Source organism: Haematobia irritans, chromosome 1 (genome assembly GCF_050003625.1).
Source record: "Haematobia irritans isolate KBUSLIRL chromosome 1, ASM5000362v1, whole genome shotgun sequence".
In the NCBI taxonomy this organism is placed as follows: domain Eukaryota; kingdom Metazoa; phylum Arthropoda; class Insecta; order Diptera; family Muscidae; genus Haematobia; species Haematobia irritans.
This window is the reverse complement of record NC_134397.1, coordinates 256,527,527-256,550,780: the sequence shown is the minus strand read 5'-3', so window position 1 is coordinate 256,550,780 and position 23,254 is coordinate 256,527,527. Positions and strand designations below refer to the sequence as shown.

At 29.9% G+C, this 23,254-nt stretch overlaps 1 protein-coding gene across 2 annotated transcripts in view; it reads left to right on the top strand.

The window, feature by feature from the left end:
• Positions 1–23,254, top strand: part of klg (klingon) — a 762,719-nt gene that overhangs the window by 209,127 nt on the left and 530,338 nt on the right. For both annotated transcript variants that reach the window (XM_075290179.1, XM_075290170.1), the window contains exon 2: positions 966–2,311. In XM_075290179.1, the coding sequence (XP_075146294.1) occupies positions 1,477–2,311 (835 nt within the window). In that variant the 5' untranslated portion in view covers positions 966–1,476. The remainder of the gene's footprint in view (positions 1–965; positions 2,312–23,254) is intronic.

Sequence of the window (23,254 nt, the reverse complement as noted above, 5' to 3'; positions counted from 1 at the left end):
TTTGTCAACATTTTATTTCTATAAAAAAATTGCAAAATTTGATTTCTATTAAAATTGTGCAAAATTTGATTTCTATAGAAAATTTGGAAATTTTTATTTACTATATAATTATTTTTCAAAATTTTATTTCTATCGATAATTTTTTCAAAAATTTATTTCTATAGAAAATCTTGTCAAAATTTTATTTCTATAGAATTTTTTTTTTTTTAATTTTATTTCTATAGAAATTTTTTAAAAATTTTATTTCTATAGAAAATTTTTTTAAAATTTTATTTCTATAGAAAATTTTTTAAAAATTTTATTTCTATAAAAATTTTTTTAAAAATTTTATTTCTATAGAAAATTGTGTCGGAATTTTATTTCTAAATAGAATTTTGTCGAAATTTTATTTCATATTGACATAACTTTCCTCATTTGTTTTTTTGTTTAATAAAATTGTGCTTCGTACCGTAACGTTAAATTTAAATTTTACGTACATAGATTTTGTAGAAGTGTATACAATTTTGTATAAATCGGTCCAGATTCAAATTCATGCATATGGGAATATAAACCTTTATATGAGATGATATCAATAATTTTGGTGCACAATGTGTTGAAGGGTATAATACAATGAGCCCCGTGCGACTTTGAACTTTCCTTACTTGTCTATAAATACATATACTAAAGACTGCTTATATCTGCTCATATTGTGATGGATATTTATAACATTTTTTTATTTATTAAACATAGAACCGACATTGCCTTAAATTTTAAATATAGAGTTCAATTGGCATAAAATGTGAAATTAAGATCTTTATTGCACACATAAATAAATACGATAATTTGTATCGATCATGCAACACATGTGTCACAGAACATATGTGAGTTCACATGTGAAAATTATTATATCTGCATTATACTCATGTATATCTACTTTTTAAAATAATACAGCTTTACTAATTTTCATTAACTTTCTGTATTTTCAGGAAAAATTGTGCAAACCATTTAAGAAATTTCAACACCATTGAATACTGAATAATTTAAAAAAAACGCCTAAAGCTATGCTTTAGAAATAGTCTAACTATCCTCTTGGCTGAATTAAAAGCTATCAAGCTTTATATAACCCATATTGCAGGAATGGAAGTTAGAATATCCATGAAACAATGGAAATGCCTTTTGCATTAATTATGAAATGTAATTAGCTCACAAGACAAAGAAGAGAAATCAAAAATTCTACACTAAAAGAAGAGAACAAGAAGAACGAACGAACAAGCGAACAAAATCACGAAACCAAACACAAACAATCTCTATTAGCACTTGAAGCAAATAAAGGAGTATAAAAACCACTTACCACCACCAAAGAAATAGAAGTACTGGAGCAGAAATACTTTGCTTTTCTTTCAACACACAGACACACACACATAGAGACATAGAAGAAAATAATTTTCCTCGTATTAAAAAAAAAGGCCAGAAAAAAAGAAAAACTCAAGCAGAACAATGCCTTTAATTGTAGAGCGGCAACAGCAATACAGCAATATACTTGAGAGTTCTCAACAGCGTTTGCAACAACGCCAATATACAGAAGAAAATTGTACATGTGCAAACATTTTAGCTAATAAAACATCCTCCTCCTGCATCATCAACACCACAGCAACCATTGCCAATAATACCAGCAACAGTTCGAATACTAGCAGCAACAGCACCATCATCACCACCACCAGCAGTCGTAGTAGCCACAACAACATCACAACAATGAATCAAATGCCTTTTAAACGTGCTGTTCACAACATTTCGAAGGATGTTGTTAAGGTGGAAGCTGCTCCGCATAAGACCACCAACAACAAAAACAGCCAACGAAACCCCAACACTAGAGGCAGTAGCGATAATGGCATCAACAACAACAACAACACCAACAATATCACATCATTGGCAACCAACAGAAAAATAGCTCAATTTTCGTATTGTGCTGCAAAAAATGTTGTTGCAACAACACAAACAATGTCCCAACCACCATCAGGACCACCACCACTAGAGCATTCATCATCCCCTTCAACACCAGCAGCACTATCGTTTTTTGGTGGCATTTTGGTTTCGTCGAACAATTCCAGCTTCACCACCACATCATCGGCATCAGCATCATCATCATCATCGGCTCCATCATCTCTATATGCAACGTCATTGCAAACTTCAGCATTGCCCCTATCGCCATTGTCGTCCGGGTATTTGCAAATGAAGAAGTATTGCCGACGTTTTTTAATTCTAATTAGTCTCATTTGTTTGCTGCATTCGTGTCTATTGTGGGATAGTGCCGCTGCCGCCATTTCAAATCGAGGTAAGTTTGTAGTTAGTTTTTTGTATTCTTAGAAGAATTGCAGAATTATTTATTTATGTTGAAAACTTTGCCAATCATGATCATGGGGTTAAATTTGTCACAGTCTTAAAGCTTAGATGAAAACAGATGTGATATCTCAAATTCAGAGAAATCCATGATGCAACCGTCTAAGATTCCGTGTATGTACGAATAAGTGGAATTTCTGAAAAGAAAAAAAAATTTTTTTGAGTAGATAGGGATATTAGGAATCTCGTATTTAGTAGATAGGGACAGTAGGAATCTCAAATATAGTAGATGGAGACAGTAGGAATCCAGTAAAGCGTAATAAAGCTTTGATGATATACTTTTTAGATAAGGGCATAACCAAGCACACATATGAGACGGAGGAAATGTATGCAGTACATAGGAATAGTGGGAATCTCATGTAGATACCCAGCAAAAAAATTTGGAAGTTCTTCCAAATGCACAACTTTAAAAGCACTTCCAGAAGATGCATTCCCAATGATGTTATTTATTTTAACATCCCAGGAAGTTCTTTTAATTCATTTTTTATAACATGTTTTTTTTCATACTTTTAATGGGTAATTTTAACCTTTTTGTATCAAATAGGTTGCAAACAGAGTAAGAATTCATAAAATGGTACAAATCATTTAAATTTTGTCGAAAAAACTGCTAAATCCAATCTGAAAAATTATAAATTTTTGAAAATATTTGAGGTCAAACGTTTCCGACAAGCGTCAGACTCCATTAAAAATTATAAAAAATTGTAAAAATTATTTATTTGACAGAATATCACAGATTTTTTAATTTACATCCAAAACATTGAATTCGGATCACACCTAAAGAAGTGATGAAAATTCAGTGCAACGGCTGTTGAAATGGAGGACTTCCATCCTATGACAAGCCCATGTTAAATTCATCACTTCTGCGTCATTTTTGTACCACTTCCGGATCCAAAAAGAACATTTTCATTACTGTTTTGGTGACGCTTTTTTTGCTGGGTAAGGATAATTGGAATCTCGTATACAGTAAATAGGGATAGTAGGAATATCGTATATAGTAGATTACGATGCAGGAATTCAGTAAAGCGTAATATAGCTTTGTGGATATAATTTTTAGTAATATTATCGTATGGCCAAAGATTAAATGTCTTTAATTTACGAATGCAAATTTTGCTTAGGGTAGAAGACATATTTCTCTGATATAAAGTTTTTTCCTTCTCAAAATTGATAAAATTTTCAAGGAAGTAATTTAGAAGATTCTGCATTTACACGACCACGTTGAATTTCTGATAAATGTCGTGATCTCTGACTAGAAGAAATACCAATTGAGCAAATCGTTAACTTCCAAATCGATTGTCTTTACAAACCCGAGCGTATATATGAAATAGAGGAAATGTTTATAGTAGATATGGACAGTAGGAATTTCGTAGATAGGGATAAGAGGAATCTCGCATTAGTAGATAGGATGGGATATAGAAAATGTTGTCAAAATTTTATTTCTATAGAAAATTGTGCAATACAGACAGCTGACGAGGGTAGTGAATCTACAGTAGCTTTAAGTATTTTGTGTTGTGGATACTATACATACCCATGAGGAAGCGATTCAATATCGTAATCGCGAAATATTGGGAATAATAAATAAAATATTTTAAAAAGACCTCGAGCTTGAAGAACCATTAATTTATAATTTGTCAAAATTTTATTTTTATAGACAATTTCGCCAATATAATTTTTTTATAGAAATTTTTGCCATAATTTTATTTTTTATAGAAAATTTAATTTTTTACAGCAAATTTTGTCAATATTTTGTTTTAATCGAAATTTTGTGATGTACCTCTTAGTTGTAGAGGAATATTTGGCAAAATCATTATTTTTGGGAAAATCAATTATCTATTTATTTTTGCATTATTTCTTTAGACATTGTAATTTTATATTAAAAAAAATAAACAAAACACGTTCTTTTCAATATTATTATTGCATTTCCCATTATCGCGCTAAATCCATCCAAGAACAGCTAACGATAAAGAAATAAATAATGGTGTTGATATTCATACGACTATAAAAACAAATCATGTTTTTATTGACTATCAACTTGGATTGGTAAAATATGAGATTATAAGGAAACATTTAGTTGGGTCATATAAGTAAATTTTAAAGATTAGAAAAAATAATATATCTCTGAATGAATTGAAGTAACAAAATGCTGTAATCTGTGCGGGCTGCCAAAAGTTATCTTAATGATGAGTACTTTCTATTGGTTAGTGACAATGTTTAAATTTTTAGAAATGTCTTCTATTTCTGTTACATTCGTGATCTGAATGAAATTTTAAGATGATCTAGCGACGCTATTTAGACTTCACCATTCGAATACTATATTTGTGCACAATTTTCCCTTTTGTGGCATAATGTTCTTAATGGACATGATTTCCGCCTAAAAGTATGCAATGAAAATTTTCTATAATACTTTGAGTTAAGTTAGTGTGGAAATGAATTAAAACATATTTTTCACAATTCTATCCCAGCCAAAAAAATAGTAAAAAAGGTTCTGTTTGGATCCGGCAGTGATGCAAAAAAAAACTTATTTTGCAAAATTTTATTTCTATAGAAACTTTTATCAAAATTTTATTTCTATAGAAAATTGTGTCAAAAATTCATTGCTATAGAAAATTTTGTCAAAATTTTATTTCTATAGAAAATTTTGTCAAATTTTTATTTCTATAGAAAATATTGTGAAAATTTTATTTCTATAGAAAATTTTGTGAAAATGTTTTATGCAATTTTGTCAAAATTTTATTTCTATAGAAAATTTTAACAAAATTTTATTTCTATAGAAAATGTGTCAAAATTTCAATGCTATAGAAAATTTTGTCAAAATTTTATTTCCAAAGAAAATTTTATGAAAATTTTATTTCTATAGAAAATTTTGTTACAATTTTATTTCTATAAAAAATTTGCCAAAATTTTACTTCTATAGAAAATTTTGTCAAAATTTTATTTCTATAGAAAATTTTGTCAAAATTTTATTTCTATCGAAAATTTTCTCAAAATTTTATTTCTATAGAAAATTTTAACAAAATTTTATTTCTATAGAAAATTGTGTCAAAATTTCATTGCTATAGAAATTTTTTTATTTCTGTAGAAAATTTTGTCAAAATTTTATTTCCAAAGAAAATTTTGTCAAAATTTTTTTCCTTTAGAAGATTTTGTCAAAATTTTATTTCTATTGAAAATGTTGTCAAAATTTTATTTCTATAGAAAATTTTAACAACATTTTATTTCTATAGAAAATTGTGTCAAAATTTCATTGCTATAGAAAATTTTGTCAAAATTTTATTTCCAAAGAAAAAATTTAATTTAATTTCTATAGAAAATTTTGTCAAAATCTAATTTCTATAGAAAATTTTGTCAAAATTTTATTTCTATAGAAAATTTGGTCTAAATTTTATTTCTATGGAAAATTTTGTTACAATTTTATTTCTATAAAAAATTTGCCAAAATTTTACTTCTATAGAAAATTTTTTCAAAATTTTATTTTTATAGAAAATTTTCTCAAAATTTTATTTCTATAGAAAATTTTAACAAAATTTTATTTCTATAGAAAATTGTGTCAAAATTTCATTGCTATAGAAAATTTTTTTCCTTTAGCAGATTTTGTCAACAATTTTATTTCTATTGAAAATGTTGTCAAAATTTTATTTCTATAGAAAATTTTAACAAAATTTTATTTCTATAGAAAATTGTGTCAAAATTTCATTGCTATAGAAAATTTTGTCAAAATTTTATTTCCAAAGAAAATTTTGTAAACATTTTTTTCCTTTAGAAAATTTTGTCAAAATTTTTTTTCTATAAAAAATTTTATGAAAATTTTGTTTCCAAAAATGTAAATTGTTTAAAAAATTTCGTCAAAATCTAATTTCTATAGAAAATTTTTTCAAAATTTTATTTCTATAGAAAATTTGGTCTAAATTTTATTTCTATGGAATATTTTGTTAAAATTTTATTTCTATAGAAAAATTTGCCATAATTTTACTTCTATAGAAAATTTTGTCAAAATTTTATTTCTATAGAAAATTTTGTCAAAATTTTATTTCTATAGAAAATTATAACAAAATTTTATTTCTGTAGAAAATTGTGTCAAAATGTCATTGCTATAGAAAATTTTGTCAAAATTTTATTTCCAAAGAAAATTTTGTCAACATTTTTTCCTTTAGAAAATTTTGTCCAAATTTTATTTCTATTGAAAATGTTGTCAAAATTTTATTTCTATAGAAAATTTTGTAAACATTTTATTTCTTTAGAAAATATTAGCAAAATTTTATTTTATTGTAAATATACTCCCTTGTAAAGAAGTTCACTGTTCTTTAAATTTAAATTAATTTCCCTGAAGACGAGCATCGGAGATGTCTCGAAATATTGGAAAATTTTAAATATAAAAATACAACTCAAAAAACAACAACATCTGTTTTAATTCACATGACCTCAAGCCGAACTAAGCAAATATAATTAAAATTTTATTTCTTTAGAAATTTTTGTCAAAATTTTATTTCTGTAGAAAATTTTATAAAAATTTTATTTCTATAGAAAATTTTGCCAAAAATTTAATTTCTAAAGAAAATTGTGTCAAAATTTCATTGCTATAGAATTTTTGTCGAATTTTTATTTCTGTAGAAAATTTTGTCAAATTTTTATTTCTATAGAAAATTTTGTGAAAGTTTTATATGAAATTTTGTCAAAATTTTATTTCTATAGAAAATTTTGTAAAAATTTTATTTCTTTAGAAAATGTTAGCAAAATTTTATTTCTTTAGAAATTTTTGTCAAAATTTTATTTCTATAGAAAATTTTGTCAAAATTTTATTTCTATAGAAAATTTTGTCAAAATTTTATTTCTATAGAAAATTATAACAAAATTTTATTTCTATAGAAAATTTGGTCAAAATTTTATTTATTTTATTTTATGTCGAAATTTTATTTCTATAGAAAATTTGGTCAAAATTTTATTTTTATGGAAAATTTTGTCAAAATTTTATTTGTATAGAAAACTTTGTCAAAATTTTATTTGTATAGAAAATTTTGTCAAAATTTTATTTCTATAACAAATTTTGTCAAAATTTAATTTCTATAAAAAAAGTTTGCCAAAATTTTATTTCTATAAAAATGGCAAAATTTAATTCCTATAGAAAACTTTTGAAGTGTCTCTTAGTTGGAGAGAAATATTTTACAAAATCTACCAAAACATCAGGAATTCTACCAATTTGCCAAGCAGTAAAAAAAATCTACCATTTTTGGTAGAATTCTGCCAACTGTTGCAACCGTGTTTTCAATGCATTCTAACGCTTGTCGGGAAAGTTTAAACTCAGATGTTTTCAAATATTGGATTTTTTTTTTTAATTGAATTTTAATTTTTTCTAAAAAATTTTAATAATTTGTACCATTCTATTCATTCTTACTCTGTTTTGAACCAATTTGAAATAAAAAAATTTTTTAATTACCCATTAAAAATATGAAAAAAATTAGTTATAAAAAATAAAGAACATCTTTGGGAGGACATTTTTGGAAGTGCTTTTAAAGTTGTGTCGTTGGAACAAATTCCAAATTTTTTTTGGTGGGATATAAAATACTGATACAAATGCGTTTAACACGTTCTTTAAAAAAAGGTATCATTTTTTGTGTCACCTATTAATGCGAGAACCACATTTCAGAAATTCTCAACGCTAACTCTGACTCCCATTAAAACCATAAGAGAAACAAATTCTTGTCGTACCCCATCTTATATATTTTTACTACCACTCCATATTTATTGTAAGAAGATTGTAAGTGATTTTACTTAAATTGTATAAGAACAAAAACCAATAACCGCGAGAAAAAGAAACCCCATATGTACGTATAAATTGAACTTTCCCACCGTATTCTTACGCACACACACTCACACATATATACTATCTCACATCCATATATAATTCCATAACAACAAACGTGCCTTTAGACTACCATTGGAGGACGTTGAGAAAACACTAATAATAATAATAACAACATCAAGTCAAGTCAAGTCAACACAAAACAAATCAAACTCTCAACAATGTATCCTTTACAAGGATATTGGTGGTATAAAACACCGTTATATGGCAAGAGATTGCAAGATGATTTCCCTTTTGTATTTTTCGGAAAAATGAAATCCTCACACCAAATGGGAGGATTCCCATTTAGTTTTGTTATTCGTTTTTTTCCACTATTTTAAAGCTTAAGGCCATGATGGGCTAAAGGATGGAAGTTCCCTTACCCCCCATTCTCTATCTCTCACACACCAATTTACCCCTGCCAAAGCGAGAATATGTTGGAAGCAACGTTGTTATATCAGAGACTCATAAATTTCCATCAGGATTTGGGCTTTTCACCAGAAAATCGCACTCACTTGCATATGGTCTGGCAAACAAAACATATGTAACGAATTTCTGAACATGGCCACAAAAATATTGAATGGGTTCACTCAAACATTGAGTGAATGGTGAAACGCATATTGCTCCAAACAATTGAAACATTTAAATGAAATCAGCATAACAACAAATCGGTTGATGTCTCATTGTTCTACGTTGCTGTGACGTCAATTCCAAAGATTCGTTTGTTCCCATCTTCATATTTCATCGTTTTTATGTATGTGGCACACAGCTGTTTGTGTTATGATTTCATTTATATTGGTTCCAGTTGGTTAGATGAGAGTGAGAAAGAGTGAGAGAGAGAGGGGAAAGGCGAGAGTATAATGTGGAAATTTATGAGATATTCATTCCATATTGTGTGGTTTTGTTTTGTAAACACACGATTCAATTCAATTGTCGACACAAGAAAGGTATTATTGTGGTAGGGTGATGGAGGAAAAAAACTTTAAAATGATAACGAAATATCCTTCAGGCTACAATAAAATATGATCATGTAATAGTGCGATAACGTTTTTTTTTCAAATGTAGCTTTAAAATTTATTGAAATGATTTTATGTAACATACATATTTACGAACAACATTACCCAGCAAAAACTGGGTAAGCACTAGTGATTCTTCCAGTATGTTAATACCGGTAATCAAAAACTTACTAAAAACTTAGTATTAGCTGGGATTTAAAAATAATAAATTACCTGTGTAGTTATTCCTTTTTATTAACACCAGTAATTAAAATCATATCTTGAGGTCCGGGTTCGAATCCTGTTGAGACTATATTTGTATACCCTCCACCATAGGATGGGGGGTATATTAACTTTGTCATTCCGTTTGAAACACATCGAAATATTGCTCTAAGACCCCATATTCTGAGTCGATCTGAGAATGTCCGTCCGTCCGTCTGTTGAAATCACACTAACTTCCGCACGAAACAAGCTATCGACTTGAAACTTGGCACAAGTAGTTGTTATTGATGTAGGTCGGATGGTATTGCAAATGGGCCATTTCGGTCCATTTTTACGTATAGCCTTCATATAAACGGACCCCCAAATTTGGCTTGCGAGGCCTCTAAGAGAAGCAAATTTCATCCGGAGCCCCTTGGAAGAGCAAAATTCTTCCCATTCGGCTGAAATTTGGTACGTGATGTTAGTATAGGGTATCCAACAACCATGCAGGAATTGGTTCCAATCAGTCCATAATAATATATAGCTCCCATATAAACCGATCCCCAGATTTGACCTCCGGTGCCTTTTGGAGAAGCAAAATTCATCCGATCTGGTTGAAATTTGGTACTTGGTGGTAGTTAAATATCACATAACAACCATGTGAGTTGAAATTTGTGGATGACAGTCTTTCGTAGAAGTTTCTACGCAATCCATGGTGGAGGGTACATAAGATTCGGTCAAGGTATATACTTGTTAATTTTTTTTTTTTTGTTATTCGTATTAAATATTAATAAATTAAATTTTTGTTGAAAATTTGCTTTTACCTTGGCATTTTTATACCCACCACCATAGAAAGGTGACGGGGGTATAATAAGTTTGTCATTCCCTTTGTAACACATCGAAATATCGATTTTCGACTATATAAAGTATATACATTCTTGATCAGGGAGGAATTCTAAGACGAAATAACCATGTCCGTCTGTCCGTCTGTCTGTCTGTCTGTCTGTCTGTCTGGCTGTCTGTTGTAATCACGCTACAGCCTTCAGTAATGAAGCAATCGTGCTGAAATTTTGCACAAACTCGTCTTTTGTCTGCAGGCAGGTCAAGTTCGAAAATGGGCTATATCGGTCCATGTTTTGGTATGGTCCCCATATAAAACGACCCACCGATTTAGGGTCCTGGGCTTATAGAAACCGTAGTTTTTATCCAATTTGCCTGAAATTTGAAATCTAGAGGTATTTTAGGACCTTAAAGAGGTGTGCCGAAAATGGTGAGTATCGGTCCATGTTTTGGTATGGTCCCCATATAGACCGATTTCCCGATTTTACTTCTTGGGCTTATAGAAACCGCAGTTTTTACTCAATTTACCTGAAATTCGAAATCTAGAGGTATTGTAGGACCACAAATACGTGTGCCAAAAATTGTGAGTATCGGTCCATGTTTTGGTATGGTCCCCATATAAAACGACCTACCGATTTGGGGTCTTGGGCTTATAGAAACCGTAGTTTTTATCCAATTTGCCTGAAATTTGAAATCTAGAGGTATTGTAGGACCACAAATACGTGTGCCAAAAATTGTGAGTATCGGCCCATGTTTTGGTATAGCTCCCATATAGACCGATTTCCCGATTTTACTTCTTGGGCTTCTAGAATATGAAGTTTTTATCCAATTTGCCTGAAAATGGAAATCTAGAGGTATTTTCGTGCCATAAAGAGTTGTGCCGAAAACGGTGAGTATGGGTTCATATTTTAGTATAACCCCCATAAGAACGATCTCCCGATTTAACTCCTTGGGTTTCTAGAAACCATAGTTTTTATCCGATTTGCCTGAAATTGAAAATATTCTGATATTTAAAGGCTCACAAAACTTGTATCAGATTAAGTTTTTATCGGTCCATCTGGTAATGCCTTTATATAGACCGATTTCACTTCTTGAGGCGCATTGATTATGAAAATTGCTTCAAACTCAATGTAAAATTTCCAGACTTCATTTCTCGGGTGAAAATCTACAGATTTAAGATTTCAAATCAAGACGTTATTTTATAATTTTCTTGCACACTTACAAGAGAAGTTAATGATTCCTCTAAAACTCAAACAAAAATGGTTCTTATAAATCCAGACTCGGATACAGTCTTCATATGTAAAATCTTATAAATCTTATAAAATATAGTCTTCATAAATAACATCTTTAAATGTATTTTCGTGAAGTGTACTGCTTGAACTGCTCTGCTTGATCTGTCCTCAAAGCCCCCTGAAATTTCAAAGGAAACACTAATATTTGATTCATGGTGGTGGGTATTTAAGATTCGGCCCGGCCGCACTTACTGCTTTATATACTTTTCCTTCTCAAAAAGATCCTAATTGGTACTCAAGTCTAACAAATCTAGACTGGATATAAAATTTTATGTTATTTCTGATATATTTAGCTTTTTTAACACTTCCAATTTTTTTCGGTGGGATTTTTTTTTTATGCAATTGGGGTAATGTGAGTGTTGCTGAACCATTTCAAATAAATTATATTAAATTAAATAGTTTAATATAAATAAAAGATACTACATTAAATTCATTTAATTATTTAAATTAACTTAATTTTTCATGCGTTGAATTTAATTACACTATGTTGTTCATTATATTTTATCGAATAAGCCTCTATAGAAACCATATCCCTTTGATCAATTTTGAGAACAGAACCTGTTATATTTAAAATTGCAATCAGATAAATTTACTCTAGTTATCTTGTACTAAAAGATACATCTATATATTTGCACTTTTGGTTGTTTTCAAGAGAATTTTGTTTAAGTTAACAACAGAATGAGGGACCATATATAAAAAAATGGGGTGTAGTTTCATTGAAATTTCCATAAGAACAAAAACAAAAAAAAAATAAAAAATAATATAAAAAATATTGATAAGCACGAAAAACCCCCAACTTGTTTTTGTGGTATATGGAGCATGGAAAAATCCCAGCATATATGAAATTCGTTGAAAAAACCAAAAACTCTCAGAAGCGACAAGAACAGCAGCCAGCAACAGGGGAAAACAATGAATCCAAATGGAAATTGAAAATATCATATTACCCAGAGATTTGTGCAGATATTAGAGTATGAAACAAATACATTTGCAATAGAAACTCGTTCATCACAGCTGTGGTGGTGATGGTGCTCGTGCTGGTGCTGGTAGCAGTAACGAAAAAACAATCGATTTTCAAACCATAGTGAAACCATTGAAGGCAAAACCTTTATGGCTGTATAGAGCTTATAATCCACGAGTTACACAACACGGATATATATGGGATTTTTTTCTTATGTATTTTTTGAAATATATGTCACATCACTAAATAAAATATACACTTTGAAATATTGTGGGGACATATAAATTTAAAACAAAAAAATATTTTATATTTCCCACGAAATTTTCCTAGAAAATATTTTCGGGAAAATGCAATTACTTTTAAATTGTTAACGAAATTAAAATATTAATTAAATGACATCAAAGTTATTTTCTCTGACTAGTTTTAATTAAATCGGAATGCAAATAAAGGACTACAGAGAGAGATAGGAAGCTGCACTCAAAAAAATAATTCTTTCCTCCCATGTGAAACAAATATCATTTCCCATTTGATTTGCGCTGTAAAGAAGCTTCGAGTTGCCTTTACTAAATCTCAATAACGCTTCATTTCATTTTACTTGATCTTTGAAATATTATAATTTTTGGAAATACATACAATCGATGATTTGAGTTTGGCAAAGTAAAAGAGATATGCTGGCAAATTTGTTTAGGCAGTAGCCGACTATCAAACCCTTTTTCGGGAGGTTCAAGTGTAGTTCACGTTGGGTTGAGTGAATTACCCGAATTTATTCTGATAATTGGTTGATAGTTTTGCTGCAAGTAGAGGATGCTGATGAGGAATGTGGTAATTCCGAAACAGCTGTACATCCAACCATCTAGCAGTCTATAGGGCTTTGCCCAAATAAATTTGACAAGCATACTTTTCCTCTGTTGGTTAAGCTACACTTGTAGTTTAGTCAATGCATGGCTTTAAGCTGAGATCAAAAAAAAAAAAAAAACAACAATAACGATTGAAGAGAAGCCAACAATAACAAACAAAACGAATTTTTGGAAATTTTATTTGCGACGACCTCAAGCCAAAACAAAAATCCCCCAAAAACAAACTCCATATGTTTTTCTTTACGTGCATCACATCCTGCTCATTCTCAGCTCTGTGCCTGACATACAATACTGCCATTTGGAACTCCTGTGTCTGCCATTTGGGATATTTTGCGATCATCCTCTTTGCATTGAATTGTACATCTGTTATGGATTGAAATGTTTTATGTTGTTGTTTTTTTTTCTGGATGGCTGTGCATTTTGTGTAGTGTAACCAAAAACACTTAAGCTTTTTGTTTTATTGTTTGTCGATTTTTTTTCCCCGTTTTTAGTTCGAAATTTCTTTGTTTCTGCCGAAAAACAAATACGACTACAAGTGTGATTTAAGCGTTAGCAAATAGAATGCCAATCTGACTAATAAATAACTTTAGAGGATTTGGGTATACAAGAAATAGACGAAGATTACTATCAGTGTTTTGGGTTTCGGTTTCGATTAGAGTTATATGCCATATTGGGGGACAGAATTAGAGATTTTAATTGACAATATGTATGCAATACCAATTATGATTTTATTTAAAGTAAAATGGGATAATTTTCTAAATGAATTTAAGTTAAGGAAATTTAGCTTTGCAAGAATTTTGTTAGAAATTAATTTTCGATAGAATTTTCATAAACAAGTATTTATCAAGAAATATTATTTTTATATAAATTAGTTAATTTATTTTATTATTTTAATTTAATTTGTTACATTAATTTTCATCCTATTAATCTTTTATGCATCAAAGGCGAAAAATGTTGCCTACTTTTAGGATCCCACTTAATTGATTGATAAACAGACATTTATACATCATTCAGTCAGGGTTAGCATGTTGGTTTTGCATACACAGGGTCGTGGGTCAATCCCAGTTTCGACCAGAAATGTTTTAAAGTAGTGGATTAAAATTTTGACACAATTTTCTATGGAAATAAATTTTTAACAAAATTTTCTATAGAAATAAAATTTTAACAAAATTTTCTATATAAAAAATATCATGGCAAAATTTTCTATGGAAATAAAATTTTCAGATATTTTTTTTAGAAATAAAATTTTGACAAATTTTTTTATAGAAATAAAATTTTGACAAAATTTTCTATAGAAATAAAATTACGACAAAATTTTCCATAAGAATAAAATTTTAATAAAATTTTCTACAGAAATAAATTTTTGACAAAATTTTCTATACAAATAAACTTTTGAGAAAATTTTCTATAGAAATAAAATTTTGACAAAATTTTCTATAGAAATTTTTCTATAGTATGGAAATTTGAAAAAAATTTTCTATAGAAATAAAATTTTGGCCAAATTTTCCATAAGAATAAAATGTTGATAAAATTTTCTACAGAAATAAATTTTTAACAAAATTTTCTACAGAAATAAAAGTTTGGTAATATTTTCTATAGAAATAAAATTTTGACAAAAGTTTCTATAGAAATAAAATTTTGACAAAATTTTCTATGGAAATGCAATTTTGAAAAAATTTTCTATAGAAATAAAACTTTTCTATAGAAATAAAATGTTTACAAAATTTTCTATAAAAAAAAAAGTTTGACAAAATTTTCTATATGAATAGAATTTTTCTATAGAATGGAATTTTGAAAAAAAATTTCTATAGAAATAAAATTTTGACAAAATTTTCTATAGAAATACAATTTTGACAAAATATTTTATGGAAATAAAATGTTGATAAAATTTTCTATAGAAATAAAATTTTGATAAAATTATCTATAGAAATAAAATATTGACAAAAACTTCTATAGAAATAAAATTTTGACAAAATTTTCTACAGAAATAAAATTTTTAAAAAATTTTCTGAAGAAATAAAATTTTTAAAAAATTTTCTGAAGAAATAAAATTTTGACAAAATTGTCTTTTTTTTTGAGAAAATTTTCTACAGAAATCAAATTTTGCGAAAATTTTCTACAGAAATAAAATTTTGAAAAAATTTTCTATAGAAAGAAAATTTTGAGAAAATTTTCTATAGAAAGAAAATTTGGACAAAATTTTTTATAGAAATAAAATTTTGGCAAAATTTTCTATAGAAATAAAACTTTTACTAAATTTTTTATCGACATAAAATTTTGACAAAAGTCTTTAAAGAAATAAAATTTTGAAAAAAAAAATTTCTATAGAAGTAAAATTTTGACAAAATTTTCTATAGAAATAAAATTGTGACAACATTTTCTAAAGAAATAGAATTTTAACAAAATTTTCTACAGAAAAAAAAATTTGACAAACTTTTCTATAGAAATAAAATGTTGACAAAATTTTCTATAGAAATAAACTTTTGACAAAATTTTCTATAAAAATAAAAAAATTTTCTATAAAAATAAAATTTTCTATGGAAATAAAATTTTGATAACATTTTTTAGAGAAAAAAATTTTTTACACAATTTTCTATAGAAATAAAATTTTGTCAAAATTTTTATGTCAAAATGTTATTGACAAAATTTTCTATAAAAATAAAATTTTAACAAAATTTTCTATAGAAATAAAATGTTGACAAAATATTCGATAGAAATAACATTTTGGTACAATTTTCTTTAGAAATAAAATTTTGACAAAATTTTATTTAGAAATGAAATTTTGGCTAAATTTTAAATAAAATTTTGATAAACTCTTGTATTGAAATAAAATTTTGATAAAATTTTCTATAGAAATAAAATTTTGACAAAACTTTCTATAGAAATAAACTTTTAAGAAAATTATCTATAGAAATAAAATATTGACGAAATGTTCTATAGAAATACAATTTTGACAAAATTATCTCTAGAAACAAAAATCAAAATTTTAATAGAAATAAAATTTTGGATAAATTTTCTATAGACATAAAATTTTGACAAAATTCTCTATAGAAATAAAATTTTGACAGAATTTTCTATAAAAATAAAATTACGACAAAAATGTCTATAAAAATAAAATGTTGACAAAATTTTCTATAGGAATAAAATTTTGATTAAATTTTCTATAGAAATAACATTTTGATAAAATTTTATATAGAAATAAAATTTTGATAAAATTTTCTATAGAAACAAAGTTGTGATAAAATTTTCTATAGAAATAAAATTTTCAGATAATTTTCTATAGAAATAAAATTTGGACAAAATATTCTATAGAAATCGAATTTTGACAAAACTTTCTATAGAAATAGAATTTTGACAAAATTTTCTATAGAAAAACAATTTTGTCAACATTTTATTTCTAAAGAAAATTTCTTTAGAAATAAAATTTTGACAAAATTTTCTATAGAAATAAAATTTTGACAAAATTTTCTATAGAAATACAATTTTGACAAAATTTTCTATAGAAATAAATTTTTGACAAAATTTTCTATAGACATAAAAGTTTGACAAAATTTTCTATAGAAATAAAAATTTTGAGAAAATTTTCTACAGAAATAAAATTTGGACAAAATTTTCTATAGAAAGAAAATTTTGACAAAATTTTTTATAGTAATAAAATTTTGGCTAAATTTTCTATAGAAATAAAATTTTGGCTAAATTTTCTATAGAAATAAAATTTTGCCTAAATTTTCTTTAGAAATAAAATTTTGGCTAAATTTTCTTTAGAAATAAAATTTTTGCTAAATTTTCTATAGAAAAAAAATGTTGATAAAATCTTGTATTAAAATAAAATTTTGATAAAATTTTCTATAGAAATGAAATTTTGACAAACTTTTCTATAGAAATAAAATTTTGAAAAAATTTTCTATAGAAATAAAATTTTGACAAAATTTTGTATTGAAATAAAATTTTGACAAAATTATCTATAGAAATAAAATATTGACAAAATTTTCCATAAGAATAAAATTTTGATAAAATTTTCTATAGAAATAAAATTTTGATAAAATATTCTAGAGAAATAAAATTTTTACAAAATTTTCTATAGAAACAAAATTTTGACAAAATATTCTATATTTTTTGACTTTTCTATAAAAATAAAATTTTGACAAAATTTTCTATGTAAATAAATGTTTACAAAATTTTCTATAGAAATAAAATTTTGATAAAATTTTCTATAGAAACAAAATTTTGACAAAATATTCTATATTTTTTGACTTTTCTATAAAAATAAAATTTTGACAAAATTTTCTATGGAAATAAATGTTTACAAAATTTTCTATAGAAATAAAATTTTGATAAAATTTTCTATAGAACAAAATTTTGACAAAATATTCTATAGAAATAAAATTTTGACAAAATTTTCCATAAGAATAAAATTTTGATAAAATTTTCTATAGAAATAAATTTTTGACAGAATTTTCTATAGAAATAAAATAACGACAAAATTCTCTATAGAAATAAAATTTTGACAAAATTTTCTATAGAAATAAAATTTTGACAAAATTTTCTGTAGAAATACAATTTTGACAAAATTTTCTATAGAAATAAAATTTTGACAAAATTTTCTATAGAAATAAAATTTTGACAAAAATTTTTATAGAAATAAAATTTTGGCAAAATTTTCTATAGAAATAAAATGTTGACTAAATTTTCTATAGAATAAAATTTTGATAAAATCTTTTATTGAAATAAAATTTTGATAAAATGTTCAATAGAAATAAAATTTGACAACATTTTCTATAGAAATAAAATTTTGACAAAATTTTCAATAGAAGTAAAAGTTTGGCAAAATTTTTAATATGCAATTGAAATTTTTGTAGATTATCTTTGGCACGAGTGGTGTGTAGTGATGAAGATGAAAAATCGAGCGACCATTGTATCTATAATAAAAAATACTCTTTGTTGAGCCACCTTGTAGACTAAGTTTTAAGGAGGTAGAATAATATCTAAGATTTTTGAGACAGGGTTTTACAGTATTTTGAACCTTTAAAATTTCTGCTTTTAAAGCAATAAAAATTGCATATTTGTAGGGGAACTATAAACTGCATTCTTCTAGGAGCCATTTCAAGTTTCATTGTCTACGTTCTAATATATACTCAACTGCAAATATGCTAATCTCATTATCACACATGTCTATATATGTAAATTGTTGAGCAAATAGGAAATAAAGTCGTCTGAGATTTCAACATTTACTTCATTTGCTTAGCTTTTTCCAAAGCTCCTACACAATTCGGATTCATAGTAATAACAATGTTTTATTCTTCTTTTATTGTTTTTTAAATGCTCATAAAAATTAACAAAAAAAAAACATCATGCCCAGAGTAAAATTCCAAAGAAACCATCCAACTTTTATTTCATGCGTTTTTAATTGTTTAATGTTGGTTGGCATCAACATTGAGGAGAAACAATATAGCGAAAAAAACACACAAACTTCAGATAGACAAAAGAAATAAAAACAGAATGCGCCACAACAAAATGGAAACACTAAAGAAATCCCATTTACATTTAGAACTCTCTGTGGAGTTATGGCATATGAGCTACTAGCCTGAATTATATTAAATAAATGTTTAGAAGAACAAAATAGCTTGACACAGGACTAGGATCCATCTTTGCTGGCGCTTCTCACATATCGTCATCGGAGTAGAGGTAAAAGCATGTGAAACTGAAACTTTTTGCCTTTTGTCCAAAAGTTGACAATGATAGAAATGTAGTGTGATGCCAGAGAGGGAGAGAGAGAAACAGGACCTTACCTTAAACAAAACAATTCCCATATGCATACGTATATCTCTGTAAACTTAGTGCAAGGATATAGATATGCTTCTGTGTGTGTGTGTACAAGGAAACACCATTCTTATATAATATTACGGGCGTAGTGAAAAACCCGGATGTCGTTTAAAAGAAAGAAGCCACAGCAGTGAGAGTATCACCATCGTACACCAAATGCTTGAAACCTAGCATTAAGGCAAACAGGAAGCTTTAAGCTCAAACAATAGCATGCGAGTCGTCTCGAGTTGACAGAGTTAAACCATGTGAATTTTGTTTCATTGTTGTTTTTTTGCTCTGCTTGTTCCGCTAGAAAAAACAAACGGTGCTTGCAAAAGTATTAAAAGTTAAACATCAACATCCGTAATCTACACATACAAACATTTACAACAACCTTTCATGTATATATTTACAGACACGTGTGTGAAGTTGTCCTCTTTTCTAGATGTTCGTATTGCTATCTGGGTTTTTAACTTTGTTAAAAATCCAATTCGTGTCATTACGATATGATATGAGGGAGGTTTTGAGAAATTAGGGTAATTTTTTCGATGAATGTCAAACCAAAGGAAAAAATCGGTCCATGACCCGAAAAACGGGAGACCGTTATATATGAAAACGCTTACGAATGAAAGGAATTTTCACTACTCCACAGTTCCCATCTTACTGGAGTGGCATTAGGTTATGAGAGTGACATTTTGAAGCCAGTAATAGGGTCCAGAGAGAATGGGATCCCAGAACAGATACCAGAGGGAAATAACTGTTACATCGATTGATCGAAGATGGGTGAGATGACGGGACTGAGAGTTTATACGGATAACACAGACACCGAGAATCTATTCCGGTTATCGGACCACAGCGCAATCCTGCAGTCAAAAATGCAAAAATAAATTCTTTGAGAACTACTCAAGGAGAATAAGATGACAGTTATGTGGACCGTGGGTATAATGATAGGGCACCGAATAGGAGCACAAGAGGATGGTGACGCCAGTAAGATAGTATGGGAGAAATGGAATCCAAAAATCTGCTGCACCGATGGGAGCGGAAGGATGGACTGTATGTGTCCAGACACCGAGGTCCTATTTCAATTACCAGACTACAGCAGAAGTATAACGTTCGGAAGGGCGACGAAAATACTTTGGGGTGACCCAGATAAGAAAGAGAGAGGGAACTACTCACGGATAGTAGGACGATAGTCAAGAGGATTGTGGGACTAATGACCGGGCTCCTAGGTTAGGTTAGGTTAGGTGGCAGCCCGATGTATCAGGCTCACTGAGACTATTCAGTCCATTGTGATACCACATTGGTGAACTTCTCTCTTATCACTGAGTGCTGCCCGATTCCATGTTAAGCTCAATGACAAGGGACCTCCTTTTTATAGCCGAGTCCTAACGGCGTTCCACATTGCAGTGAAACCACTTAGAGAAGCTTTGAAACCCTCAGAAATGTCACCAGCATTACTGAGGTGGGATAATCCACCGCTGAAAAACTTTTTGTTGTTTGGTCAAAGCAGGAATCGAACCCACGACCTTGTGTATGTATGACGGGCATGCTAACCATTGTACCACGGTGGCTCCCTAGAAGTCAGAGCACATCTGTGTCGCATAGGAGCAGCAGAAGATAGTGTACGATGAGACCACACTAATAGCGTAGTTAGGTTAGGTGGCAGCCCGATGTATCAGGCTCACTTAGACTATTCAGTCCATTGTGATACCACATTGGTGAACTTCTCTCTAATAGGGTAAACGGTCGGTGTAGTGGCGGATGTCGCAACAATCGCTGATTGTATACCTGAGGTGGCCAGGACTACCGAATGTGACATTCTGACGCCAATAAGATGGTCATGAAGAACCGGAATCTTAGAACAGTTGCCAGAGCGAAATAACTGCTACAACGATGGATCGAAAATGAGTGAGAGGACGGGACTGGGTGTACATATTGGAGACCCAGACATCGAGATCCTATTCCGATTACCAGATCACAGCCAAAGTACAACGGGCTAAAGCAAAAGACTGGAGATCTACTTCAGGAATGTAGGATCGTGGAATTAATTACTGCCCACGCAGAATTGAGGGAACATCTTTTTCGAATAGGAGCAGCATAGGATGGTGAGACCCTGCGACACTACCTTTGTCACGGTTAACACGAATCAACAAAAGATAATAGGGGAGACGGTCTTTGCAGTTACGGATTCCGCACCAATCCGATTACCAGACCACAGCCGAAGTGAAACGGGCTGAAGAAAAAGACTGGAGAGCTACTTAAGGAATGTAGGATCGTGGGACTAATGAGCTGACACCTAGAATTGAGAGAACATCTGTGTCGAATAGGAGCAGCAGAGGATGGCGCATGTAAGGCGTGTTTTGAGGATGATGAGACCTTGGAACACTATCTTTGTCATTGCCCTACATTTACTAGGGAAAGAGTTAACCGGAACGGTTAACACGAAACATGACGAAACAATAAAAGATAATAGGGGAGACGGTGGTTGCAGTGGCGAATGCCGCAACAATCCACGATCGTATACCTGAAGTGAAAATAACTGCTACACTGATGGATCCAAGAAGGTTGAGATGACGGAACTAGGCGCACATGTTGAGGACCTCGATACCGAGATTATATTCCGATTACCAGACAAAATCACAATACTGCTAGCAGAAGCGCAACGGTCAGAAGGGCGACGAAAATACTATGGAGTGATCCAGATAGGAAAAAACAGGGTAGAGTAGAAGCGCAGGAGGATCGTGGGACTAATGAGCAGACCCTAGAATTGAGAGAACATCTGTGTCGAATAGGAGCAGCAGAGGATAGTGCATGTACGACGCGTTTTAAGAATGACGATATTTTGGATCATTACCTTTTTAACAATGCCCTGCCCGTACTAGGCAAATCTGTGGGGCCACAGCTGCCGAGTGTGATATTCTCACGTCAGTAAGATGGTCCGAGAGAATGGTACCCAGAGCAGATACCAGAGGCGAATAGTTGCTACACCCATGCGTCGAAGAATGATAAGAAGAAGGGATTAGGCGTACATATTGAGGACCCAGATACCGAGATCCTACTCCGATTACCGCATTATAGCGAAATCCTGCAGGCAGAAGTGCAACGGTCGGAAGGGCGACGAAAATGCTATGGGTTGAGCCAGATAAGAAAAACGTAGGGGAACTACTCAAGGGGAGTCGGACGACAATCAGGAGAACTTTGGGAATAAAAACCGGGCAACTAGCATTGACAGGACATCTGTGCCGTTTGGGAGCAGTAGAGGATGACGAATATATGACGAGTTTTGAGGATGATGAGACCTACGGATGCATCCTGGGCAACTAGCATTGAGAGAACATCTGTGCCGGATAGGAGCAGTAGAGGATGACGAATATATGACGTGTTTTGAGAATGATGAGACCTACGGATGCATCCTGTGTGTCTGCCATACATGTAGGAGCAGTAGAGGATGTCGAATATATAACGTGTTTTGAGGATGATGAGACCTACGAATGCATCCTGTGTCACTGCCATACATGTCCTGGCAAAGAGTTAACCATATCGGTGAAAAGATGATGCGGGACCTGGTCCAGCTTGGAAACAGGAACTGGAAAGAAATTAGGAAATTAGTTAGATTAGGTATAATGGCCGTCCGCTATTTAAGGCTCACTTACATTATTGAGTCCATTGTGATACCACAGCGGTGAACGTCGTTAGAGATACAAACAAGTATATATGGCCGTAAGTTCGGCCAGGCCGAATCTTATGTACCCTCCACCATGGATTGCGTAGAAACTTCTGCGAAAGACTGTCATCCACAATTGAATCACTTGGGTTGTGATAATACTTGCAGATGGCAAGGTATCATGAAACTTTTTAAAATCGTCTTCGGTATATATAACTATAGACCGATATGGACCTAGTTAGGCATGGTTGGTAACGGCCATATACTAGCACAATGTACCAAATTTCAACTGACTCGGATGAAATTTTCTCCTCCAAGAGGCTCCAAAACCAAATCTCAGGATCGGCTTATATGAGGGCTATATATGATTATGGACTGATATGGACCATGTTTGTTAAAGACCACATACTAACACCACGTACTAAATTTCAACCGA